This window comes from Schistocerca cancellata, chromosome 1, assembly GCF_023864275.1.
Source record: "Schistocerca cancellata isolate TAMUIC-IGC-003103 chromosome 1, iqSchCanc2.1, whole genome shotgun sequence".
Lineage (NCBI taxonomy): Eukaryota > Metazoa > Arthropoda > Insecta > Orthoptera > Acrididae > Schistocerca > Schistocerca cancellata.
In genome coordinates, this window is record NC_064626.1 from 174731208 (window position 1) to 174756563 (window position 25356).

General features: G+C 38.6%; 1 protein-coding gene across 1 annotated transcript in view; it reads left to right on the forward strand.

Annotated features, from left to right (window-relative positions):
* LOC126168219 (uncharacterized) overlaps positions 1–25356 on the forward strand; it is a 126850-nt gene that overhangs the window by 51572 nt on the left and 49922 nt on the right. Inside the window, exon 4 of the mRNA XM_049920539.1 lies at positions 15403–15534. Within this exon, the coding sequence (XP_049776496.1) occupies positions 15403–15534 (132 nt within the window). The remainder of the gene's footprint in view (positions 1–15402; positions 15535–25356) is intronic.

Consider the following 25356-nt stretch of genomic DNA (forward strand, 5'->3'; position numbering starts at 1 on the left):
TGTGGCAGAAGGTAGATCCTGCCGCTGTTTCTTGCTAAAGGGTGCTTCGTACCAATGTTGCATGGCAGAGGGTGTTTCATAACGATATTTTGTGGCAGAAGGTGCTTCATACCAATGTCATGTGGCTGAGGGATTTTCCTACTAATGCATGGCAGAAGGTGCTTTGAACCATATTGCATTGCGTAAGATGTTCTGTACTAGTTATGCATGGCAGAAATTGCTTCATACTAGTGTTGTGTGGCAGAGGGTGCTTCTTAGCAATGTTACATTGGGAAATGCAGGAAAGGCCACACACAAAATGTAACTCATGCTTGACTGCTGCTGAAGTCAACCACCTGGGAAGTGGCCATACATACTGAACTCCGTTGCAGTTGGGTGGAGCGCGCCATATTGGTACTGCAGTTAGGTGGCTGGCAAGTGGCTATAACTCGCGCTCAACAGATGCTGAATCGGACTGACCGGTTATGTTGTAGCTTGCAGTTCCAATCAGTGCAATGAGAAGACGCCCCAAATGTCAATTAAATATGGAACAGACAACATTCATGCCTCAAGAGAACTTTGGCATGCATATTGAAATTCTTTAAATTATATGAAAGGTTGCTATTCAGTTACCTAACATCGTTTTCTAAATTATCATCATAGCTCTACATGGTGGCCCATCAACTAAATCATTACTACACCAGACAAGCTGTCAAGCTGTAGTTACTTAAGTGTTACCCATGCAAAGCTGGAGCGGGTCACTAATTGAATATACAGGGTGTACATAAAGTCTGGGAACACTTTTAATTATTTATTGCATAAGAACCAAACATTGTACAGATATCATACATATGTCTTTTTGAGGGGAAACCCTGAAAGTTTTTTTTTTTTTTTTTCATGTATACCACCACAGTGTAGTTTGGTAATTTGCTGATAGTCAGCGCTAGTCACAAACATGGGGAGTTCAGGTGCGGGGCGAGCTTTCTGTGTGTTGAAATTCGACAAAAACAAGTGTGCTACAGCTGTTCAACAAATGTTTTGAACCAAGTACAGTAAGAAGCCACCAACAAGGAAGGCCATTTACCACTGGCATAACAAATTCGTTACAATGGGTTGCTTGTGTCCGGCAAAGAGAAGCAGATGTCCCAGTGTGAGTGAAATGAATGTGGAGCGCGTACAAGAGACATTCATAAGGAGTCCAAAGAAATCAGTGCGTTGTGCATCCCGTGAACTCCAAATGGCTCCAGTGACAATGTGGAAAGTCCTGCAACAGAAGCTGTCTATGAAACCATTCAAATTGGAGCTAATGCAAAAGCTCAATGACGATGACAAAGACAAGCATTTTGAGTTTTGTTCGCAGTTGTAACAACTGAATTAGGCTGGGGATGGCATTGTTGATCGCTTAATTTTTAGCCACTGTTCACATTAATGGGAAAGTGAATAGGCATAATTGTTGAATTTGGGGTACAAAGCATCCACATGAATGCATTGAATTTTAGGGTGATTCCCCAAAGGTAAATGCTTTTTGTGCCTTGTCACATCGAAAACTGTACTGGCCATTTTTCTTTGCCGAGAGCACGGTCACTGGATATTCCTACTTGGACATGTTGCAGCAATGGCTGATGACTCAAATGCAATCGGACTCTCCATTCATCTTTCAGCAGGATGTAGCTCCACACCATTTTCATCGTGAAGTTCGTGGGTAGCTGAACACGGAGCTGGTGCATCAATGTATCGGCCGTGCTACAGAAGGGGACAGCTGTTTCATGAAATGGCCTCCCCGATCACCATATCTCACTCCACGCGACTTTTTTCTGTGGGGACACATTAAAGTTCTGGTGTATGTACCACCTCTACCACGTGATGTATCAGAGCTGTGGGAGAGAATACGGGAAGTGACCGCCACAGTCAACGATGCCATGCTAGGATGGGTGTGGCAAGAATTCCATTACTGTCTCAGTGTCTGTGGGGTCACTCATGGTTTGCATATTAAAAAAGTATTTGGAAAAAAAAACAAAACTTGAGTTTCTCTTCAAAATGCAATATGTATGACATCTGTACAATGTTTAGTTCTTGTGCGATAAATAACTGAAAGTGTTCCCAGACTTTATGTACACCCTGTATTTGTGTAGCTCCATGGAACATGCTAAAAAAAATCTGTGTGTATATATAAGTGTTTTTAGGTTCTTATTTCAAGATAATCTTTTATTTTATTGATATGTTTATGTAATTATGTAATTTTGAACTGTGTAAACATTATATGTTCAATACTATTGTCGATAAACAGATGAAACTATTATTATTACTACTACTATTGCCTTGTATTAAAACATATGAATAACACAGATTCACTTACCAGGATTTATTTGCTGTGACTAAGGCATTTGAGCGTGGGAATGAGAACATTCTTTTGGACAAACTTAAGTTTATGGGTTTCAAGGTACAATAAGTAACTGTTTCATTTCATATAGAGCTGGTGGGAGGCAAAGCCGCATATTGGGTGACTCATAAAGTTTTCATGATAGATCTTTCTGAATGGAGACGCATTGCTACAGATGTTCTACAGGACTCAGTATTGGAAAGTTCCTGTTCTAGTTATGCAGGGTGTGTAAAAACTGTGTACTACGAGGTCTATTAAAAAAAAATCCTGAACTTTTGTAATTTCATGCCAATGGTATGTTGGAGCAAAATGTGGTTGTCATTCCTGCACATGCCTGTGTTTAATGTGTGACTGCCGGAAGTTAGTTATTGTTCAGCAATGCTTCTGCATTAAATTTTGTGTTAAACTCAAGAAAACCTTTACAGAAACACACCAAATGATGCTGAAAGCTTTTGATGAGTGCGTAAGCCATACTTGGTGTTACAAATGGTTCACATGAATGGAGGTTAAAGATGACCTTCGTGCAAGATGCCCTGCGACATTTACCGACAATACTCGTGTCAGGAATGTCAGTGAGATTGTGTCTGCCAATCGAAGACTGACTGTCTGAGATACTGCAGAAGAATGTAACATTTCAGTTGGATCATGTCATGAAATCCTGACACAGCATCTTGGAATCAATCATGTTGCTGCCATATTTGTTCCACGGCTTGTGAGTCAAGAACAGAAAGACCTTCTCCTCAGAATCTTTCAAGAGCTTGTGGATTTCGGAAATGAGAATGACATGTTCCCTAAGAGAATCATAACTGGTGATGAGATGTGGGTCCATGGTTACGATGTGGAGACCAAGGTTCAATCTTTACAATGGGTCGGGGAAAGGTCTCCAAAGACCAAAGGAAGCTTGACAGGCCATGTCAAATGTTAAAGCCATGCTGATAGTTTTCTTTGACTTTGAAGGATTAGTTCATCATGAATTCATGCCACAGGGACAAACTGTTAATCGATAGTACTATCAGGACGTTACGATGCCTGCGAGAAAATGTGAAAAGGAAAGGGCTTGAAATGTGGCAAGACAATTCATGGTTCTTTCATCATGATAACGCACCCACACATTCATCACTGTTGGTGAATAAATATTGCACAAAAAGTGAAATCACTGTGCTGCCTCATCCTCCGTATTTCCCATACTTGGCCTCTGAGGACTGTTTTTTCCTAAGTTGAAAACCAGATTGAAAGAATATAGTTTTGCAATGATAGATGAGATAAAAGAAAAGTCACAGATGGCGCTTTGCATGATCCAGACTATTTCCGTTAGTGGAAACAATGTTGGGAGCAGTGTATCAATTGTGGAGCAGAGTATTTTGAAGGAGACCATGTACAATAAGTAAAAGATAAGTGTGGAAAAATTTTGTGGAGAAAGTTCCAGAATTTTTTTGAAAAGATCTCATATATAAAATTTTAGTGTGTTTAGAGACATAAAAAGAAATATTGTTTTTTATGCGACAAAAATTCCACTGGCGCACCAGTTCCCCAATAGGAGTCCATGAAGGGTTTGATACGGGTGATGTTTGGAGACAGTGTTCAAACTGCTTTTGTTGAATATGGTTTAGAGATGTAGCTGCAAATGTCACCCACTTGTCTTAATGTACAACTGTCATCTTGTGCATTAAGATTGTCTACGCTCAAAAAACCAGATGTTTCATAAATAATGGCAGCAGTGTCAGCCAAACATACAACAATCTGTTCTGGTGTGTCTTTCAGTATCTCATACACAATTTGCTTCACTCCTCCCAAAAATAAATAAATAAATAAATTGATAGCAGTGAGGTCATGAGAATGTATTGGCCACAGTATTGGCTCATCTCACCCAATTCAACAGTTGGAGAAAAACTTTGTCTAAATATTATCTGACATTAACTGCAAAATATGGTGGGGCTCCGTGCAGGAAATTTTATGAAGTAAATGATAAAGCTTCTTTTAACTTTCAAACACAATGACAGAAAAATGTACCTTACACAGAACATAACCTAACAGTCAGTGAATATCCGTATCTATTTTGAAAGACTGCGACAGCATACAATAATTTGCATTCTTATATCTTACATCCCCCTGAAGGCAAACAAATTTTTTCAACACAATACAAATATATCTATTTTTAATATATCGTTCCCTTAGTCAAGCTGTCGGCTACTATGTCACAGCTTTTAATGAACACAAACTTGATTTTTGTTCCTGTAACATTTTTCCTGAGAATATGTAGATGGTAAGAAGCTCAGATGTAGAAATGGCAAGGTGCTGAGTGTGAAGAAAATAACACTTAACATATTTACTTACCACAGAGGTTGAATTTGCATCAACAAAATGAGTGCTACTTATTTGCCACAGAGGCCAAGTTTAATGTAGTCAATTACAATCCATTAAGCCCGCAAGAAAACTTCAAATAAAAAAAATTAAATTACAGTTTGTGTAATAATACATAGAGTTCCTTTTTTCAATAAAACTAAACAAACTCCTTCAAATCCATATACATTAAAAAATTGCCCCAGAGGTGCTTACTGGGTCCAACAATAGTTTTGGCTACTTGTAAATCAGTATTAGAAAGACCACAATATACACACACATTTTCAACATATTTTTTATTTTATTTTTTATTTTTTAAAGGCTGTCCCGAGAGGAGAATGTGGAACTTCTGTGCAGGCTTTTCAAAAAGAGAATGAGCATTAGCAAATCAACAGGCACAACCAATTATTTACAAGAGCAAACAAGGATAAATTCAAAGCAAATAAAGTGGCTGAAATCCATAGATTAACCTTTGCACATTAACTGGCTTGAGCTTGGAGCATGCCTCAAACAGTTGCCCAATTCAGCACAGAGTCTAGAACATAAACACATAAAATGCATTACATAACATAGAAATGGCAAATAACACATAGGTCTCCAACCATGACAGAGAAAATGAGGGAGGCAACAGAGCTCATTTGACCTGCAATTACTTGGGGTTACATATTGAAATAACGTACAGTGCACTCATGGGCCTTCTAGTTTCAACTGACAATGAAAAATATCATACATACCTAGACATGGAGAGGACATGCACCAGTAGTGCAGGTAGGGGCAAATCTTTCTAGATCAAAGTTAATGGATAGTGAAATTTTTTTTGAATATATCTAGATCTAGAAAATACATGCGCCAGTAGTGCAGGTAAAGACAGATCTTTCTACATCACAATTAACAGACAATAATTAAAAAATAATTTTAAGTATACTTAAACTTAGGAAACACATGCACTAGTACTGCAGGTTAAAAGCAAGTCTTTCTAGATCAGGTACTTCCAAACAGAACAAAGTAAAAATTGAAGCCCTCTTACAATTGAATAAATGTTCAACTCTGGTACGTCCTTTTTACCAGGTTGCTGACCCACCAGATAGCAGTAGCAGCTTATGGCGAGAACATCAAACAAAATTTGCTAGAAAAAGCATAGGGGTTTTCACGAACTGTGCCAGAACTTTTACCACATACAAAAAAAAATGGTGCTCAGCATTGTCCTGTATCAGGTTTAGCAGAATTAAGAGCAGGGTTTGTGACCACATCCACTAATGAAGGCAGCAGGAAACAGGCCTAATCGATCTCCAGAGTATGGCCCACTACCATACAGGCAGAGGGAAGTGACAACTCTCCAGTACGTGCAGGCATGCTGCTCAAAGTAAACACTCACCATCCAGATGCGCTGAGCTAGCAAACTCAGGTCACAGTCCAGGTATATACAATCTGAGACAGCCAACCCGCCCCCCCCCCCTCCACCCCCCCACCCTCCCCTGCCTCCAGCAGATACCCATTAGTGTGAGCTGCAGGTGCATATGCGTGGATAAGTCATGCTCAAGTAGCTGCAAGGACACCACCTACTGAGATGCTAGAGAAACTGTAGCTATGTAACCAAACCCAAAGATGTCCCGTAAGCAAAGGTATCGGTATGAATGTGTGCACGGCTCAGGATGGATGAAAGCAGTTTGTAGATGCCATTTTTATTGCACTTTGATTACCACGATGTATTACTAATGCGTTACTACCTTGTTGACAGAGTTCAGTTTATAGCTGTAGGAACCTTTTTTATAGCTGTAGGAACCATACACCTTCGTGAGCTGCCGACACCATTACTATGCATTCTGCCTTTGCTGTAGGAAGTGCTACACTTCGCTGTTTGCACAAATTCCATGCAATACTGCCTTTTTGGAACAGAAACACGTATCCAGTTCAAGATCACCTATCTGTAGGATCAATAGCAAGTTTGCATCACACCATCCAATTATTTCTGTTAAGTCACATTTCCTTAGTCCTTTAAAGATACCTGAGTTCTATGGATCATTGCAGCCCTGACTTGACTTCTTTACAGTATGTAAAATATTTGGTCTTGTCACTTATGCAGTAGACAACAGACATCCTATCACTTGGCTGTGGGAAATATTGGCTCTTCTTTCAGTAGAATTTTTATCAAATGTGGCATTCACTTCAGCAGGAGTTCCAACAGGTCTGCAATTGGACATATCAATACTTCATTTATGTGCTTCTTTGGATCTAACTTGATCATGCCTGTTTTGGGATTTCTAGTTACGATTATACTAATACATTATTTCACTTTGCCAATACTTTTCCTGCAGAATTTTTCTTTTATTTTTTCTTTGATTTCTAGATTGTTTCTCTGATAGCTACCAAAAATTAGTAAATCGCCTATCCACACTGTACTGTTAGATGACCCTTGAATTATCATCTATGGAGAATGAAATGAGACGTTAGGATGCCAATAGATTTGTCTAATTAACATCTTTATTCTGATCCTCAGCCGTAGTACATCAGAACAGCGTGTAGTACCTCAGGAACAGCTTGTTGGAAGTGTCCAGTTGCTTCTCAAGCGAAACAATAGATGTCTATCATTGCTGACAATGCAAAGAGCAGAGCCGAGTGTGGTGTCACTCGAATGTGGCTGTCAGCAACGTCTCTGGTTGCAATGGTGATGACCATGTGGCAACACAGTTGCTGATACCAAGAGGCGGCTGTGACCTCCCTCCAGTGAGTGGGTGACACTCTGCTCAAGCAGCGGCTGCCCTTGTGACTCGGGGGTAGGCTGCCCATGGTCGAACAGCGGACACCATACTGCGTTCCGGGATGTTGCTCCAAGTGTCCCAGGCTTGTGGTAGGCTGTGATATTGAGATGAGAATATTTTAGTACTCGAATGGCGGAGTACTTATACAATCCAGACTATTCATTTAGGGCTTATGGCACATACGCTACAAACTTCCATGGTGGCAATGGAGGAAAAGCTCCATCATTCTGCTAGCGTATTGCAGAGTTGGCTGTTTGTATACCGTATTTACTCGAATCTAAGCCGCACTCGAATCTAAGCCGCACCTGAAAAATGAGACTCAAAATAAAGGAAAAAAAAAATTTCCCGAATCTAAGCCGCACCTGAAATTTGAGACTCGAAATTCAAGGGGAGAGAAAAGTTTTAGGCCACACCTCCAAATCGAAACAAAGTTGGTCCATTGTAATATGAGACACAATTTAGGTCGAATGAATGACGATACAGCTACAGTAGTTTGGTTTGAGTCGTAAGCTTAGCAGTTAAGCTTTACCACGTAGCCATTGCTATGCGTCAGGCGCTCCGTCCGTATTTATACGGGTACCCTTCCTTTTTCACGTGCTTCGTCTGGTTTGAATCGATTGCTTATTTTGCTTTGATCTGATAAGTGCTGTTTTCTTTATTATAGGTGTTTGCGTCACTCTTAAGCTGAAAATGCATTACTGCACTGTGTCATGCATTGTTTGTCGCATTCTGATAGTGCGTGTTTACGGCCTGTCGCGGCTCACGGCATGGCTTGCTTTTGTGCGCGCTACTGCCGCATACAGTTTTACAGTTTAAAAAAAAAAAAAAAAAAAAAAAATAGCGAAACAATGGCAAGAGACTGCTATTTGTTGTTACTTACACTGCTGCTTTCTTTGATAATGATCAACAAGAATCAAATAATAGACTGCGTATGATAGAACATGTTCTGAACGAGAGTTAGGCGAAAATTTTTCTCCGTTTGAAAATCTTTGCGGCCACTTCTTTATTACATCAAATTCTACACAGTAATTAGAGTCATCTTAAATTTAAAAATCTAGTCACTGGCCGTGCTTCATTTCTGACTGTATCACTATTAGGCATAAGAATAATACGAATATAAACATGACACGATACGTATATTCTTCCGCGTTTGCTGTTGTCTCACTCTGGTTTCGTAGTTTACTAGGCAGACAGGATTTAAAAGAGATAGCAGCAAACACGAAAGAATACATGGCAAAATGTTTATATTCGTATTATTCTTATGGTGAAGAGAATACTGTATGTGATTCAAATTTCATCAGGTTCCTATTAGCAACCATCTCTTCTCACAGATAGGAAAAAATTCAGAACGTAGAGTATGCCATATTGACAAACATCCCAAACAGTCTCGCCAGTCGTATTTTCGTAGTTCATTGAAATTCTGCTACATTCGAAGATGAACAATACGGAATTTGTATTTACTTCGTTGGATAATGTATGAAAATGTAGTGGTCGAAACTCGCGGCGGAGAAAAAAAACTCGTTTTCCACTTTTTTTTTTTTTTTTAATTTATTTACTGACGCAGAGGTTTTGGCGCCAGTATTTATGTTTGTGCCTACAAAGCATGCCTGCGTAGTGCTACATATATTCGACGGCAGAAGTTAGTTGTGGCGGCACGTACCAACATTTTTCATAACTTCCGCTTGCTTTGCACTCGATTCTAAGCCGCAGGCGGTTTTTTGGATTACGAAAATCGGAAAAAAAGTGCGGCTTAGATTCGAGTAAGTACTGTATTGCACCCAGCTGGCTCTGCTTTGCAATGCCTGTCAGCTGTGTTTTGCATCGCAACGCATAACACTGTTGCCTGCCTGTGGCTGGCTCTGTTGCAACTCACTTCCGCTCCGACATACTTGTTGATCAAATATGGTCGATAGGCTGTAGTAGTGAATAACATTATTGACAAAATAATACATGTATAGGGATCAATATAATTCCAGTATCAGCTGACCTGCTTCCAACCGTACAGAGACTTTTGTAGCAAACATGCTAGGGTGCCTTCCGAGTACATCTCTGGTTGTGACTTAAAAATTTCAGTGTCAGTGTCCTCATGCACAAGTGCACTAACTGCACCCATATGATCAACAGTTCAGTTGGAGTTAACAACCAGAACAAACAGGTAATGAATGAAGCGTACCTTACAACTGGTGAGAATACTTCACCATAATCAGCACCTTTTCTTCGAACACATACTTTAACTACTAATCTTGCCGCATACTGATTTATTTCCTCCTTGCCGTCTTCATTTTAAATACACACTTGCAGGGTAAAACTCTTTTTTTCTTGTGGAAGAGCTACCAACGACCACGTTTAATTTTTCATCAAGGAGTCGTACTGTTCATCCATTGCTTTCTTCCACTGATCACTGTGAGAGATGATAAGGCTTCTTCAACAGTCTCAGGATCATCCATCCATGAAACCGGAAAAAATAAACTGAAGTTTGCTTCTTCATTCTTTCTGTACTGAATAATCTCTTTAAGTTGTAATCGTTGTAATTAGGTATGGTTCAACACGACCAATAGACTGAACAAAACTTTATTCCATGGAAGCATTAACAACTTACACACATACACAATTGGATAATGTATCAAAATGCAGTGGTCGAAACTCGGGGAGGAGAAGAAAGCTCGTCTTCTACCCTTTTTTTAAATTTATTTACTGGCGCAGAGGTTTCGGCACCAGTATTTATCTTTGTGCCTCCAAAGCGCGCCTGTGTAGCGCTACATATATTCAATGGCAGAAGTTAGTTGTGGCGGCACCTTCCAACATTTTTCAGAACTTCCACTTACTTTGCACTTGATTCTAAGCCGCAGATGGTGATTTGGATTACAAAAACCAGAAAAAAAGTGCAGCTTATATTTGAATAAATACGGTACCGTAGTTACCTGGCGACAGATTGTGTGCTTATTATGAGGTTATTCTCAGTTCGATGGAACACAGCTTCCTCAAACTGAACAGTTCACACACTGTGTGTAGTCTACCAGTTTCCCATCTATGGCATGCTGATTCATGAAGATAGCTGCCAGTTCTTTGAAATGTGACATGATTTGTTAACTTCCTCCTTGGAATTTGTTCTGCATACAGACGCATTGCTTCTCAGCTGTTGCGTTGTACCTCCCCATTATTGATATGCATGTCAGCTGTCTTGGTTAGGGTGTAATAAGCCATCAATAATATGTAAACATCATTAGAAACTGTAATGTAAAAACAACATAAACAGCAATAATGTAATTGTTTCTCCAGAAATGCGAACATGCTAGCAGAATGAAAACTTATCATTCTTAGAAGTAAGATGTAATTGTTTTGCAAATCACATTCCATTGTTAACATGTTGCAGCCAAAACAACTGTGAACAGTGGCCTAAGGGAAGTCCAGCGTCAAACCTTTCAAGGGCCCTTAGTGGGGAAACAGTGCACCTGTAATGTTTGCTATGTAACAAAATTGTTTCTTTTGCAACTGTAATGAAAGTTTTATTAAACCCAAAAGCATTTTGCTGTAATTTAAAGCATCTTCAGTGGCCACTATAACAATATGGTTCTTCTTCTCTTTTTTCCTGTCTTACAATTTAGTTTGTTAAGATCATCAACAGGTCGCGTGCTTTTACTTCTTCTGTAAACAGTATTAATTCTTACTGTTACACAAGGTGGTTTTGTTGTCTACACTATTCTTCCTGTTCTTCACATATATATGTTAGATTTTAACACACAGCACTTTCACATGAAACTAAACATATTCATGTTTTTGTATGTTGTGAAGAACCACTGTCATCTGACCATTTCGTGTGTTTCATTTTGCTATTGTGGGATGTGCTCATCTTTTATTTGTTTTGGTAGTGGTGGGAGTGTTTGCTGTAGCTCTGTGTGCATGAGTGCTTATATTTTCCAACTAGGTGTGTGTGTGTGTGTGTGTGTGTGTGTGTGTGTAAAGGTAGCTAACATGTCTTACACACAGTATGTGTAAATTATTGCTGTACTATGGTGGTTGATGTAGAATTGGGATATTGCCTAGTTTGTGATATTATTTTGTGGTGTCTTTCTCTACAATATGTTTGATTAGTTTAAATAACATCTGGTTGCTGATATTTGTCTGTCATTTGTTATGTGTTTCGTCTCTGTAATTGCTTTTTAAATCTGGAAGCTTCCTTGCAGATCTAGGACTTGTTTCATATTAACTTGTCTGACCTAAGTACAGAACATCTCAGCTGCTACACTAGTGTTGGGAAATACCAGATTTATGGTACGTGTCAGTGTGATCTTCCTTCCTTAGACATTTCTATTTTTATTCATTGTTGTTTGAAGATGTTTCCAATTTTGTGTGTCAGAGTGTCTCCATATGTGAGTGTAATTAATAATGAACTCTGAACTGACAAGGGTGAAAGTATACAATAATAAAAGCAAAGACATTCAAGTAAATGTGGATCCGTGAATGAGCCACATTCAAGATAACTGTGAAAGTGTGCTTACAAGCCACCACAAACTTCAGTATGAAATATTTTCATTTTTAGTACAAATGTATTTGAAATCTGAACTTTTTGAGTAAGTCCTCATTTAATTAGCCTCAAATTTCACCTGTGGTGCATGATTGGGAAATATGGTTGTTGTGTCATGTGGCACTAGCACAATTTAGTGCTGTGTGAGATATGTAAAGCATCAATATGATCCAAAGTGGATAGGTTAAGCAGGACCTGTTCCTTGGCCTCTAAGATCACCTGACCTCAATCCTCTGGATTTTTCTGACTGAGATCATCTCAGAAGTGAAGTGTATGGCACTCCCATTTATATGGTTGAAGAACTGGAACAGTGGATTGTATAGTTTGGTAAAGATTTAGGAGATGACTCCAGGTGTTTGAAAGGATCCCTAACGCAGAGCAGAGATAAGTGCAGTATTGCATTCAGTTGTGAGGATGACATGTGGAACACCTCATTTAACAGGTACAAGTGTGCAGTAAATTGCAACATGTAACGTGCTGAATTCGCATTCTGTTAGCATATGTTTTTCACCCCTGTCACTTTTTATAATTAAGTGTGATACAGTGTTTAAATGACTTAACATTTTACACTTATAAGACAGAAATATTGTTCTTTGGTGTTGATGCAAGCATTCTAATGAAACCAAAAGAAATGTAACATCAGAAGGAAAAATAAATGTTCAGCAAAATTATTGATTGGTTTTTAGTAAATATCTTATCACTGAACATTTGGGCAGCAGGGCAAGAGTTCATATGTTTCTGCACGTGATATGGTTTATCTGATATTAATAACAAAAGAGCATTTGGGAAATGAAATATGTAAAACTGAATATTCAAAATTCCTGTTTGTCCCCTTGTTGATCAGAGCTTCAATTGGAAATGCTGTATAGATTTTATAGATTTTCTCAAACACTTGAAGTTGGTAGCATTTGTTCTGCCTGACAGATTATTCGTTGCTCAGAAATATACTGTAAGGATAAAAGTCTGGTGTCTGTCCTTGAACCTCGTACAGGCAAATGTTTGAAAAAATTAGGCATACCTTACAATAGATTTACTCTCATTGTAAATTTGTTGTGAAGAACCAGTTACAATTTGAAGGTAGTAGTGGCGGTCATGTATATAATACTAGGAACAAAAGTGACTTTCCCTATGCACAAAGTAACCTTACTTTTAACATATGGAGGAGGAAAATTTGAAGCCATAAAAGTATCCCACCAAGAAACTTGCAGTTTAGAACCAAACATTTGGTATTTTACCAGTATTCTTTTGATTGTCCATTTAAAGAAATTTGAAAGCAACCATTAGATAATTGTCTTTAGAAAAATATTGTCTGTTAGATTCTGACACATGTTTACTGCTGATGGGTCTTCAGTATCCTTTTGTTGTTGCAGTTGCTTCCTGGAGACAGTGGCAGTTTCTGTAACCTAGTTATTGGTTTCAAAAGACTATGACTGCCATATATTTTCACATTTCAGATTTATTTGTCCTTGTTATGTCTTATATTATGAATAAAAGCACTTCTATTACAATTTGACCATTTCTGTTTACACAGATGCTACATTAGCCATTAAAAGGTAAACAGTTGTTCAACTGGATCATTTGTGGGACGAGACATACATAGTTTTTGGTATTTGAACAATAAACCAAGTCTGTGAGTGCCCAGAACCAATGTACTGGTCCATTAATCTGCATTTACTAGAATGCTGGAGACAGTGCCAGTTTTAGAGTTACTGTTTGCTGGAGATTTTTTTTACATGACAGACCTCACCTCAAGGTGTTGTTGCTTCATTATTGCACCCCCTTCTGTCCATACTTCATCTGATCCTTCAGTTACAATACCATCTCCCAGTGCAAAAGGTTCATTTGTGCTATCCTCCAACTGTCTCATTGAGTTCAACCTAATCGTAAAATATTTTACAGTCACAACAGTCAAAAAGTAGAAAAAAATTGACAAACTATGAAGTACTGAACTACACAAATGATTTTGCCTTTAGTCAGGATAGAAGTATTCACAAGTGAAAACCATAATTACTAGTTTTTGGGAGAGTCTAAGGTTTGTATGAGGATGCAACTGTGCCAATGGCCACTTGTGGTAGTCAGTGGGAAACAGTGTGTGTCCACAGTGAGTCTTTCACTCAGCAGCAGAGGGAGTGTCATTTTTGAAATTTCTTGGTAGATTAAAATTACGTGCCAGACTGGGACTTGAAACCCAGAACTTCACCTTTCAAAGGCAATCATCTTTCCAACTCAGCTCTCCAAGCATGACTGACAACTCACCCTCCTAAGCTTTGAAGCATTCTTTTCAAACGTTATGACACCTGGAGACTACAATCCATACTCCAAGATTATAACCCCTGAAACTGTAACGATAGTGACATCTGCACAATGCACCCACAGGCTGCCATCTGCACTAATCATCTGCACTAACTGACAAACCATATAGTATTAAAGGTAGGATGACACATGAAACTTCTCTTTTTTCTGATATGTTCACTGCACGACTTTCTGTATTAGGAATATCCCTCCCCACATTGGCAAAATTCATGAATTAGCTCAGAACAGTTGTGTTCCTTGGAGATTTGATGAGAGTGCACTACATTAAAATTCGAAGAGGTCTGTGGGGCTGTTAAACGACTTGCCATTTGTATGCTCCCACCTAAGACTAGTTTTGCTTGATCTCTATAGATGAGATCATGTTCTTGCACATATCCCCCCTTCCCACCACTTTGCTGGATTTATTCTCCCTCCTTTCCCACATTTTTTCCTGTATGGTGTATGCTAGAATTTTATCTTATTGTTTATTTAGTTACTTATTCTTATCCCTAATATGTAAAACTATCCTTCCTTCCTTCTTTTCTTTTTTCTGTGTTTTTCCAAGCCTATTATTTTTCCCCTTCCTTTGAATTCTTTAATCCCTTTATTATTTTATGTATCTTCCTTTTGTAATCTATCTTTCTATCTTTACTACTCACTCTGTCTCTTCTATGTTATCAGAACTAAGACATTAAAATACGTACTAATGTACTATTTTTAATTTTCCACTCGCTCTGATGCCTTTTCCTTCACCTTTGGATCTCTTCCTCCTCATAACAGGTGGGTCCTTGTTAGCCTGGGATGTGAATTACCTGCCACACTGCTCTTTCCAGCACCCCCCTACGAATTCTTCTCTTCTTACTGAAGGAGAAACTAATTGTTCTGGAAATTAGGAGCCTTCTGTTCTGTTTTGTGTGTTTCTGTCATCCATACTGGATACTGAGTCTTCTGAAGGTAAGTACAGGCCTGCCTTTCATTTTTTTGGGATTTTAACATGTAGTAACTCTTCCCTTTGTTAGCTTTGCTGAGCACTCTCTAATTGTTATTACTATTTATTCTTTTTTGTTTTATTAGTTGGGCATAATGATTGGTTTTTTGTAGTTCAGTTTGTACTTTATTTTTTGCAGGCAATTTACAATCCAGGTGACAATGACATTGGTGGTGAAGATGACAGTATAACAGAACAAAAGCTGCAAAGATATAAACTGACTTTTAGTCAGCCTGATCAAATTGACATTAAAAACATTACTGTGTATAAGGTAAGCAGGAATCATTACCTGGAAAAGGAAGTTTCTGTAGCATAGTAAGTTGTTTAAAACTTTCAAAATGTGTTAAATATTAAAAGGGTGTTTTTGCACTCGTGATCAGGATTGTCCAACTTGCAACAACAGAGTATTTATCTAACAGACAATACCAGGGAAATGGAATATAAATGATGAGGATTAGTGAGAGTCAAAATGAGTACTATATTATCACACCATCATGTGCATTCTCATTCCACTCTGAATGAGCTGTTGCTCATCTACTGTCTGTTAAACTGACATATTTTTCCATGGCTTCATATGAAAAATTGAGCAGAAGATAGGTATTTGCCAGAAAACTTTGTAATTTGACCAACATTTCAAGTTGATAAAGTCTTCTCTTATCATCTTCTTGAGTATTATGTAGCCTTTCACAGCTTCCTGATATTTTTTTTTTTCTTTTTCCTGCCCCCATAGATCTTGAAAGAGAACTTCTCGTTCTGAAAGCTTGTTCTTCTGTCACAATAACTTTGTACTTGCTGGTTATAGTGTAAGATATCACTTGGTTAAACACTTTGTCAACACACACTGATGAGCCTAGTTTCTGTGTTGGAGGAATTCCGTTGTTGAATGAAATACATTGACATACCACAAAGGGCGTTCAAAAAGTTGTGTACAGCTGTCTCCTCCCCCCCCCCCCCCCCCCCCCCCTCCTGCTCGAGGAAAACAAATTTTTTTGTGAACATACCTGGAACATTTAGTTATACTTTTAGCCTACTCAATGTAGCCTCCATTAGCTATGACACATCTGGCCCAATGTTCTTTCCATGATGTAAATGCACTTTGGTAAATTTCTGGGGATTGACTTTTACACCATCGCTTGACACAAGAAATGAGGTCTTTCTCACTAGCAAATGATTTACGGCACAGGTGGGCCTTCAGATGACCAAAGAGGTAAAAATCAGAAGGAGCCAAGTCCGGACTGTAGGGAGAATGAGGAACAATTTTCCAACCCATTTTCCTGATTTTCTCCTGCGTCATAAGGTCTGTATGGGGTTTGGCATTGTCATGGTGTAGTCTGATGAGCTGACCCTGAAGCTGTGGTCTGTGGGTCTTGATGGCACATCACAGCTTGTTCAGTGACAAACAGTAACAGTCCCGGTTAATTGTGGAGCCAGGTTCCAAAAAGTCAATGAAAATGAGACCACACTGATTGCAGAAGAAGGAGGCCATCACCTTTCGGCCTGCTGTTCGTGAAAGTCTTGGTTTCTTCTTTCGAGGGCAACCTGGACGACGCCACTCAGTGGATTGGGTTTTGCTGTCAGGTTCAGCCAAAAACAACCATGTTTCATCCTGGGTAAGGATGCCATCAAAACACTGTTTCCACTCTTCAGTAAAGGTCTTCATGAGACCCTCACACACATTCTCCCTCATTGTTTTCATTTCTCTTGTCAATAATATAGGCACCCAACGTGCACAGATTTTTATGACCTTAGTGACTGTACCAGTGATACCACACTAACCAATGACAAACAAGTCATTTCAGCAAGCTGTTCTGTTGTCACACATCTGTCATTTTGGATGATTTGATCAATAGGCTCCTTATTCACATCACTCACTGCTGTTGATGGTCTACCACATCATGGATTGTCCAGTAGAGAGAAATCACCTTCATTAAACCTCTGCAACCACTGCTGAATACTGGCGCAACCCACTGTGTCCTCTCCATAAACAGGAAGCAACTTACTGTGAATCGATATGGCAGAGTCATTGCTATTCTTGAAGAGGAACTCAATCACCGACCTTTGTCGCAACCTGACATATATGTCATGGTCCATTATGGCTCACCTGTAAATAAAAGAAAATATTTTTATATACCAACTTATAGCTAAATGTTCCAAGTATTTTCACAGAAAATTTCATTCTCCTCGTGCAAAAAATAAAAAAAATTAGAGATGTCTGTGCAAAACTTTTTGAATGCCCTTTATATGTACTAAGTGACAGAGAGACAGGTACTAACAGACTCTTGAAGAAATAAGATCCAAACACATTTGGCTGTGACCATGTGAAGAAAGCCAGACAAACTGAGCACTTCATTTCTCAAGGTGTGCTACCACTCAGCTTTTTTTAGACAAACGTGTTATGGATATACAGTAAGTGTCTTGATCAGGACCTCCAGGGTCATCTGTCTTGGTTGACTTGTGTGTGCGACAGCAGTCACTCTCATCTAGTGGAATACTTCACTGTTGGATGTTAACAGATATAATAAAAACAATGTCAACACCAGCAACAAATGAGCAGCTATACAACTCGGAACTTTCACACTATTATTTGTGAGTATTTCTGCAAACTGCATGCTGCAAGGAGCTCAAAGTCTAGAAAGTAGTTATATTAGTAAATGCCGATGTCAAAATACGACAGTGTTGATACTGAAAAGTACATGAAAATAAATCTTCTCTCTGTTCACAATGTTTTTATTCAGGCCATTGTTTATATAGTAGCCAATTCAGGCTACTTCTGTAAAGCACATTAACAACAAATTATGACTAGTGCCAATTTACTCACAGTGATAATCGTGACTGTGTAATATGAACATTAGTATTAACAGAATATACATCAAGTCCAGATATTCTGATAAATTATGGAAGTGGCTAATAAGGTACTGTTTTAATTTCGTGTTAAGTATCTGAGCATTTGCACCAGAAATAAAAACTTCATTCTGAAACCTAGAAAGGCACATATAATGTATATGGAAATCATTAATACTTCTAGTATTGTGATTGTGAATATCACAGTTAATCCTAAATTTGTTGTTATTACTCTTCTTTAACACCAGGGAGTGTGTGTATTGACACTCCCAAGATTCCTGAAGAAGCTTTTACAAGAAGTTCAGGTATCATCATTACATTTCAATTGTCCATTTTTTCTCTCTATACTTTCAAACCTTGTTAGGAAGAATTCATTGAATTTGGTGGCCAATGATTAAATTTCACACCATCTGTCTCATTGCTCCTGTCATCCAGGAGCTGAATATTTGCGTCTACGTACATACTCTGCAGACTACTGTAAAGTGGTTGGCAGAGGGTACTTTGATTTATTTCAAATTTTAGGATTTCTTTGTGTTCCAATTGAGCATGGAGCATAGGCAGAAAGACTGCTTAAATGCCTCTGTGTGTATTGTAATTAGTCTTCTTACCATTTGCCATTTCTAGTTTATTCATTTTATGCTTAATAATGCTCCAAATTTCCTTTGATTTGTTCTCAGAATTTTTAATTTTTGGTAATTTTTTTTTCATTTTTGACGATACAGTAAAGAAGTTTGCAGTATTTGTTGTAGCCCACATTTAAATGTTGGTTGGAGCCAATTCTATGCTGCACCTGATTAAGATTTTCCATGATTTCCATAAATTGCTTCAGGTAAATACTGGGATGGTTTCTGTGAAAGGACATGGCAGACTTCTTCCCCGTCCTTCCCTAATCCAATGGCACCAATAACCTCGTTGTTTCATCCCATCCCCTGAATCAGTCAATCAACCAACAAACCTAATAGTGTGCTATAAATAAAGCTCTCTCTTTGTGGCGCAGGATACTAAATTCTAGCTGCAAGGTAACCTTATGTTTGGCTTTCACTGTAGTTGTCCTCAACTCATAGTGAAACTTTAGTCGTAATAATGTAAGAATAGTAAACTTGTTGCAATTGTTCATTTGATAAACACTCTCTGAATTTTGTGATTGAGTCTGCATTATCATTCTGTGATATTGTACTTTTTCTTTTGTTGCTAAGCCTGAGTTATGGGATGCTTCATTGCTTCCATTTCAATATCGTGGTCAGAGGTTGTTATGAGGTTCATATCTATTTCATGACAAAATGTTGGATTTAGAAATAAATTATCAATTGTTATTTCAATGTATTCTTACATTCCTCTTGGGAATGTTACTTTGGGGAGCAAATCAAAGCTGGAAATCAGTAAATTTAAGTGTCCTTCATCATTACTGTATGACGTGTTGTTGCGGTCTTCAGATCAAAGACTGGTTTGATGTAGCTTTCCATGCTACTGTATCTTGTGCAAGCCTCTTCATCTCTGAATAACTACTGCAACCTACATCCTCCTGCATCTGCTTACTCTTTTAATTTCTTGGCCTCCCTCTACAATTTTTACCTTCCACAATTCCCTACAGTACTAAATATGTGATCCCTTGATGTCTCAGAATGTGTTCCATCAACCAATCCCTTCTTTCAGCCAAGTTGTGCCACAAATTTTGTGTCTCCCCAATTCTGTTCAGTACCTCCTCATTAGTTACACAATCTACCCAACTAATTTCAGCTTTCCTTTGTAGCACCACATTTCAAAAGCTTCTATTCTCTTCTTGTCTAAACTGTTTATGGTCCGGATTTCAATCCATACATGGCCACACTGCAGACAAATACCTTCAAAAAAGATTTCCTAACACTTAAGTCTGTATTTGACGTCAACAAATTTCTCTTTTTCAGAAATGCTATTCTTGCCATTCCCAGTCTATATTTCACACCCGCTCTACTTCAGCCATCATCATTTAGTTTGTTGCACAAATAGCAGAACTCATCTGCTGCTTGAAGAGTCTTGTTTTGTACGCCAATTCTCTCAGCATCACCTGATTTAATTCTACTACATTCCATTATCCTTGTTTTGCTTATGTTAATGTTTATCTTACGTTGTCCTTTAAAGATACTGCCCATTCCATTCAACTGCTCTTCCAAGTCCTTTGCTGTCACTAATAGAACTACAATGTCATCGGTGAACCTCAAAGTTCTTATTTCTTCTCCCTGAAATTTTATTCCCACTCCAAATTTTTCTTTGGTTTCCTTTACTGCTTACTGAATGTACGCCGGAGATAAGCTGCAACCGTGTCCACTCCTTTCTCAACCACTTCTTCCCTTTCATATCCCTTGACTGCTGTAACTGCCATCTGGTTTCTACACAGGGTGTAAATAGCCTTTTGCTCTCTGTATTTTTTGCTACCTTCAGAATTTGAAAGAGAATATTCCAGTCAACACTGTCAAAAGCTTTCTCTAATAATAGGTTTGCCTTTCCTTAACCTTCTAAGACAGGTTGTAGGGTCAGTATTGCCTCTCATGTACCTACATTTCTCTGTAATCCAAACTGATCTTTCTGGAGTTTGACTTCTACCAGTTTTTACATTGTTCTGTAAAGAATTTGTGTTAGTATTTTGCAAACATGACCCATTAAACTGATACTTTGGTAAATTTCACACCTGTCAATAACTGCTTTTCTTGGAATTGGAATTATTACATTCTTATTGAAGTCTGAGAGTATTTCACCTGTCTCACACAACTTGCACACCATATGAAAGAGTTTCATCATGGCTGTCTCTCCCAAGGATGTCGGGTATCAGTAGTTCTTATGGAATTTCGTCTACTCCAGGGGCCTTGTTTCAGCTTAGGTCTTTCAGTGCTGTGTCAAATTCTTCTCGCAGTATCACATGTCCCATCTCATCTTCATCTACGTCCTCTTTCATTTCTATAATGCATTCAAGTTCATCTCCTTTGTATAGACCATCTATACACTTCTTCCACCTTTCAGCTTTCCGCTCTTTGCTGAGTACCTATTTTCTGTCTGAACTCTTGATATTTGTACAGCTCTTTCTTGTTTCTCTAAAAGTCTGTTTAATTTTCCTGTAGGCGATATAAATTTTTCCCCTAGTGCAGGGGCGGGCAGGAATCCTGCATGTGTGCGGTGCACTTGCACGCGTGCGGTTACCAGGTGTTCTGCGTGCACACAGGGGCAAGCTGGTCACCCGCCTCTCTCCCATCCCCACCATACCTTCTGTCCGCTCCTTCCTCTGCAATGCGTTTTGTTTCCTAGCTTGCTTTATTGAATGTAGGAATAAAATTAGTAGTAGATGTGCTTGAAAGATATCGTGGTTTGAAAGAGTACCTATTACCTAAGATATGTTTTATTTAATTATCACAGGTGGAGTTTACAATACGTTTAATATCTGGAACAAAATTTCTGCATACAGACAAACGCAAACAGTTACGTAAATTTTCATCACTTATGTTTGCTCTTAACTGCCACTTACTAATTCAGCAAATGGTTTTCCAGCTCTCGCTATATTAAGCTCATACCGCTGGGATATTATTGTTGTTGTCCTGAAAAATTGAAAATGGTGCTCCATAAAATGTTAAATCAGTTACATGAGAGACATGACGAAAGGAAGTCGCAGATCTCTCGTGACCACAGCAACTACGACAGATTCACCTAGTATCGTCAGATCGCTCTTCTTAAGCTCAGTCAATTTCCCCATCCACTCAGAATCCCTGACCAGCGAAAGTACTGCCACATATTAAACATTTTGAATTTTCACGTTTTTGCACAAAGAAAAAATGATTCTCCCATTACTTTTTAAAGGATAGCAAATCTCCACTTCTCCATTTCCTTGTTTCACTCTGAATTTTTCGGTTCTTGAAATACAACGTTGACTACATAGTGGTTGCTACGCATCAACGTCCGCAGCTTAGCATGGTACTACACTGCCGCAACCTGCCGGCTGTCGCCACTGCCCCAGTCGACGATTGCACGCGAGCAGCACACGTGCAGTGCTGTGCACTCATGAGCCGCATGCAACGTTTGCCCGCCCCTGCCCTAGTGAAATATGCTTCTAAATCCATACATTTGTCCTCTACCAATTCCTTCTTAGCCATTTTGCACTTCCTGGCAGTCCCGATGTTTAGATGTTTGATTTCGCGTTTGCCTGCTTCATTTACTGAATTTTTATATTTCCTCTTTTCATCTGTTAAATTCGAGATTAGCCTTTGCATAATGTTACCTCTGAAACTCTCAACAGCTTCTGGTTCTTTCAACTTGCCCAGTCCCACCTCCTTAATTTCCTACATATTTGCAGTTTCTTCAGTTTTGATCTACAGTTCATAACCAATAAATTGTGGTCAAAGACAACATCTGCCCCTGAAAATGTCTTACAGTTTAAAATCTGGTTCCAAAATAATCTCTGGCTTACCATTATATGATTTATCTGAAACCTTCCAGTGTCTTCAGGTCTCTTTCAAGTATACAGCGGTCTTTCATGGTTCTTAAATCAAGTGTTAGTGATGATTAAAGTATTATCTGCGCAAAATTCTACCAGATGACTTTCTCTTTCATTCCTCTCCCTCAGTCTTATTCACCTACAATTTTTCCTTCTGTTCCTTTTCCTACTGTTGAATTCCAGTTCCCCATCACAATAAAATAATTTTTCATCTCCCTTAACTATCAGAATGTTTTCTTTTATCCTATCTTATATTTCTTCAATCCCTTCATCATATGCGGAGAAAGTTGGCATACAAGTTTGTACTGCTGTGGTAGGCACGGGCTTTGTGTCTATCCTGGCAATGGTAATGCATTCACCATGCTGTCCATAGTAGCTTACCTGCATTCCTATTTTCTTATTCATTATTAAACCCACTCCTGAATTACACTTATGTGAATTTATATTTATAACCCTATATTCACCTGACCATAAGGTCTCTTCCTCCTACTACTGAACTTCACTAATTCCCAGTACATTTAACTTCAACCTGCCCATGTCCCTTTTTAAATTTTCTGACATACCTTTCTCAATAAGGGAACTAGCATTTCAGGCTCCGGCCCATAGGACACCAGTTATGTTTCTCCTGATGACGACAAATTCCTAAGTAGTTCCTGCCCAGAGATCTAAACAAGAGCTATTTTACCTTCAGAATATTTTACCCAAGAGGAATCCATCATCATTTAACCATACAGTAGAGCTGAGTGCCCTCTGGAAAAGTTATGGCTGTAGTTTTCTCTTACTTTCAGCTGTTCACAGTACCAGCACAGCAAGGCTGTTTTGGTTGGTGTTACAAGGACAGATCAGTCTGTCATCCAAACTGTTTTACCTTCAACTACTGAAAAGGCTGCTGACCCTCTTTAGGAACCACATGTGTCTGGGTTCTCAACGGATACCCCTCCATTGTGGTTGCATCTACAGTACAGCTATCTGTATTGCTGAGGTATGCAAGCTGCCCCACTGATGGCAAGGTCCATAGTTAATCGTTCTGTCTGAAATGAAATTAAAATTCAAATCTACACACACGCACATTGAGTTTCAGTTATTTCTACTAAGCCTTATTTGTACTCTCTCTAAAAGCCTGTTGAAGTTTAGAATGTTTCTTGTTGGAGATGTGCACCTTCAGAACTGCTGTCTTGTATGTTTCCAGGTCCATTATTGAAGCACAGTGACTCAATGAGATGTTCAGTAGAGTGAGGACTTAGGTGTGTCATCTGGAGTTTAGTCAATGTTTTGTGTATTTAGAATATCTCCCTTTGCTGATATTACCCCTGCAGTAGTGTGATTACAACTTGGTTCATAAGGTGCATTTGTTCACTTTCTGTGACTTAAAAACAGTGTTGTATTATGCATTGAACATCTACAGAAATAGGAGGGCATGCTGGAAAGTAATGCCTTTGAATTTTTATGTGAAATATCTTAAAGCTTTTTAAATGAAATGAACATTATTAATATTCTGTATCTTTATTCTTCATGTTTACACATTTGTTTCTCTACATAGTCAACATGCCAACAAAGACATTGATCCCAATGAGAGACCAGCTTGTTGATACCATCACTGTACAATATTTGACTATGTTGATGGAGCTACACTCTCACCTCTGCTTGCACTGCTTCATCACTATCAAAGTGGAGCCTCCGAAGGTTTTCTTTAAGTTTCGGAAACAGCTCATGTGTGGTCAGGCATTGTCATGCTGAAGAGAGGTTTCTCCAAGTGTGGATAAACTCTTCGAATTTGAAACTTGATTACAGCAGGCTGTTTCTGACACACCAACATAGTTATGTTACAAACTGTGATGTTACACACTGTGATGTTACACACTACATTCGGAGCTTTCTAGTGGCAGAGGTTTGTAAATATGTAGACATGAAGAATAAAGATGTAGAATGGTAATAATGTTTTTTTTATGTAAAAAGCTTTAAAGTTTTCACATAAGCAATTTGGAGGCATTGCTTTTCAGCTCGCTCTCATACATTTTATTTTCCAGTTTCATTCAGTGGTAGAAGCAGCTCTTGCTTAACAGGTTTTGTGTGTTTTGATGAAAAAGTCCAAATGTATTTTATCCTTTGTATTGTCAAAGTTGCCATCCTTTTGTTTTTCCATTAATTGTAACTGTTGTGCTATAGTGATTTAGCACATTTGATACCAGAAACATTGGCCCTAAAAATTCCTAGTGAAAATATTGGCGAACACAGGGATTGGACAAACACTGCTCCCATTACAGAGAATGCTTCTGGAAATTTGTTGTGCAGGCTACCTTGTAACCTCACCTTACATTAATTTACACATAAAATCTGGCAGTGGGAGATGTAAAGTAACGGTTACACCAATATCACAGGTGGGGAAATTGTTCTTGGAGGGCGACTATGATCCGGCCTATGATATACTATGTGGAGTAAGGAACTATGGCTAGCTATTGTTCATTGAACAACGATATGTATTGTGCAACTTTACTTTTGTTTATTGTAATTCAAAAAATCAAGTAAATTAATACCCCCGTTTCGCTCTCAATCAGTTCAAACAATGGTTCTCACTTGAATTAGGCACTTAGATAGATTCTTGCAATGTTTGTGATGTTGACTCTGTCATCTACTTTAAAGAGTGAAACAAGTTTCACATTAATGTGAGGAGTGTTCCAAGAAATTTGTCTAATGCCCTCCTCAGTTGCATAATTCAGTTCAAACTGCTCATAGGCGAACAGTACAAGGATATGTGCCTGTGTGTTCCTGGACTATATGCCACCCAAGACTTGCGTA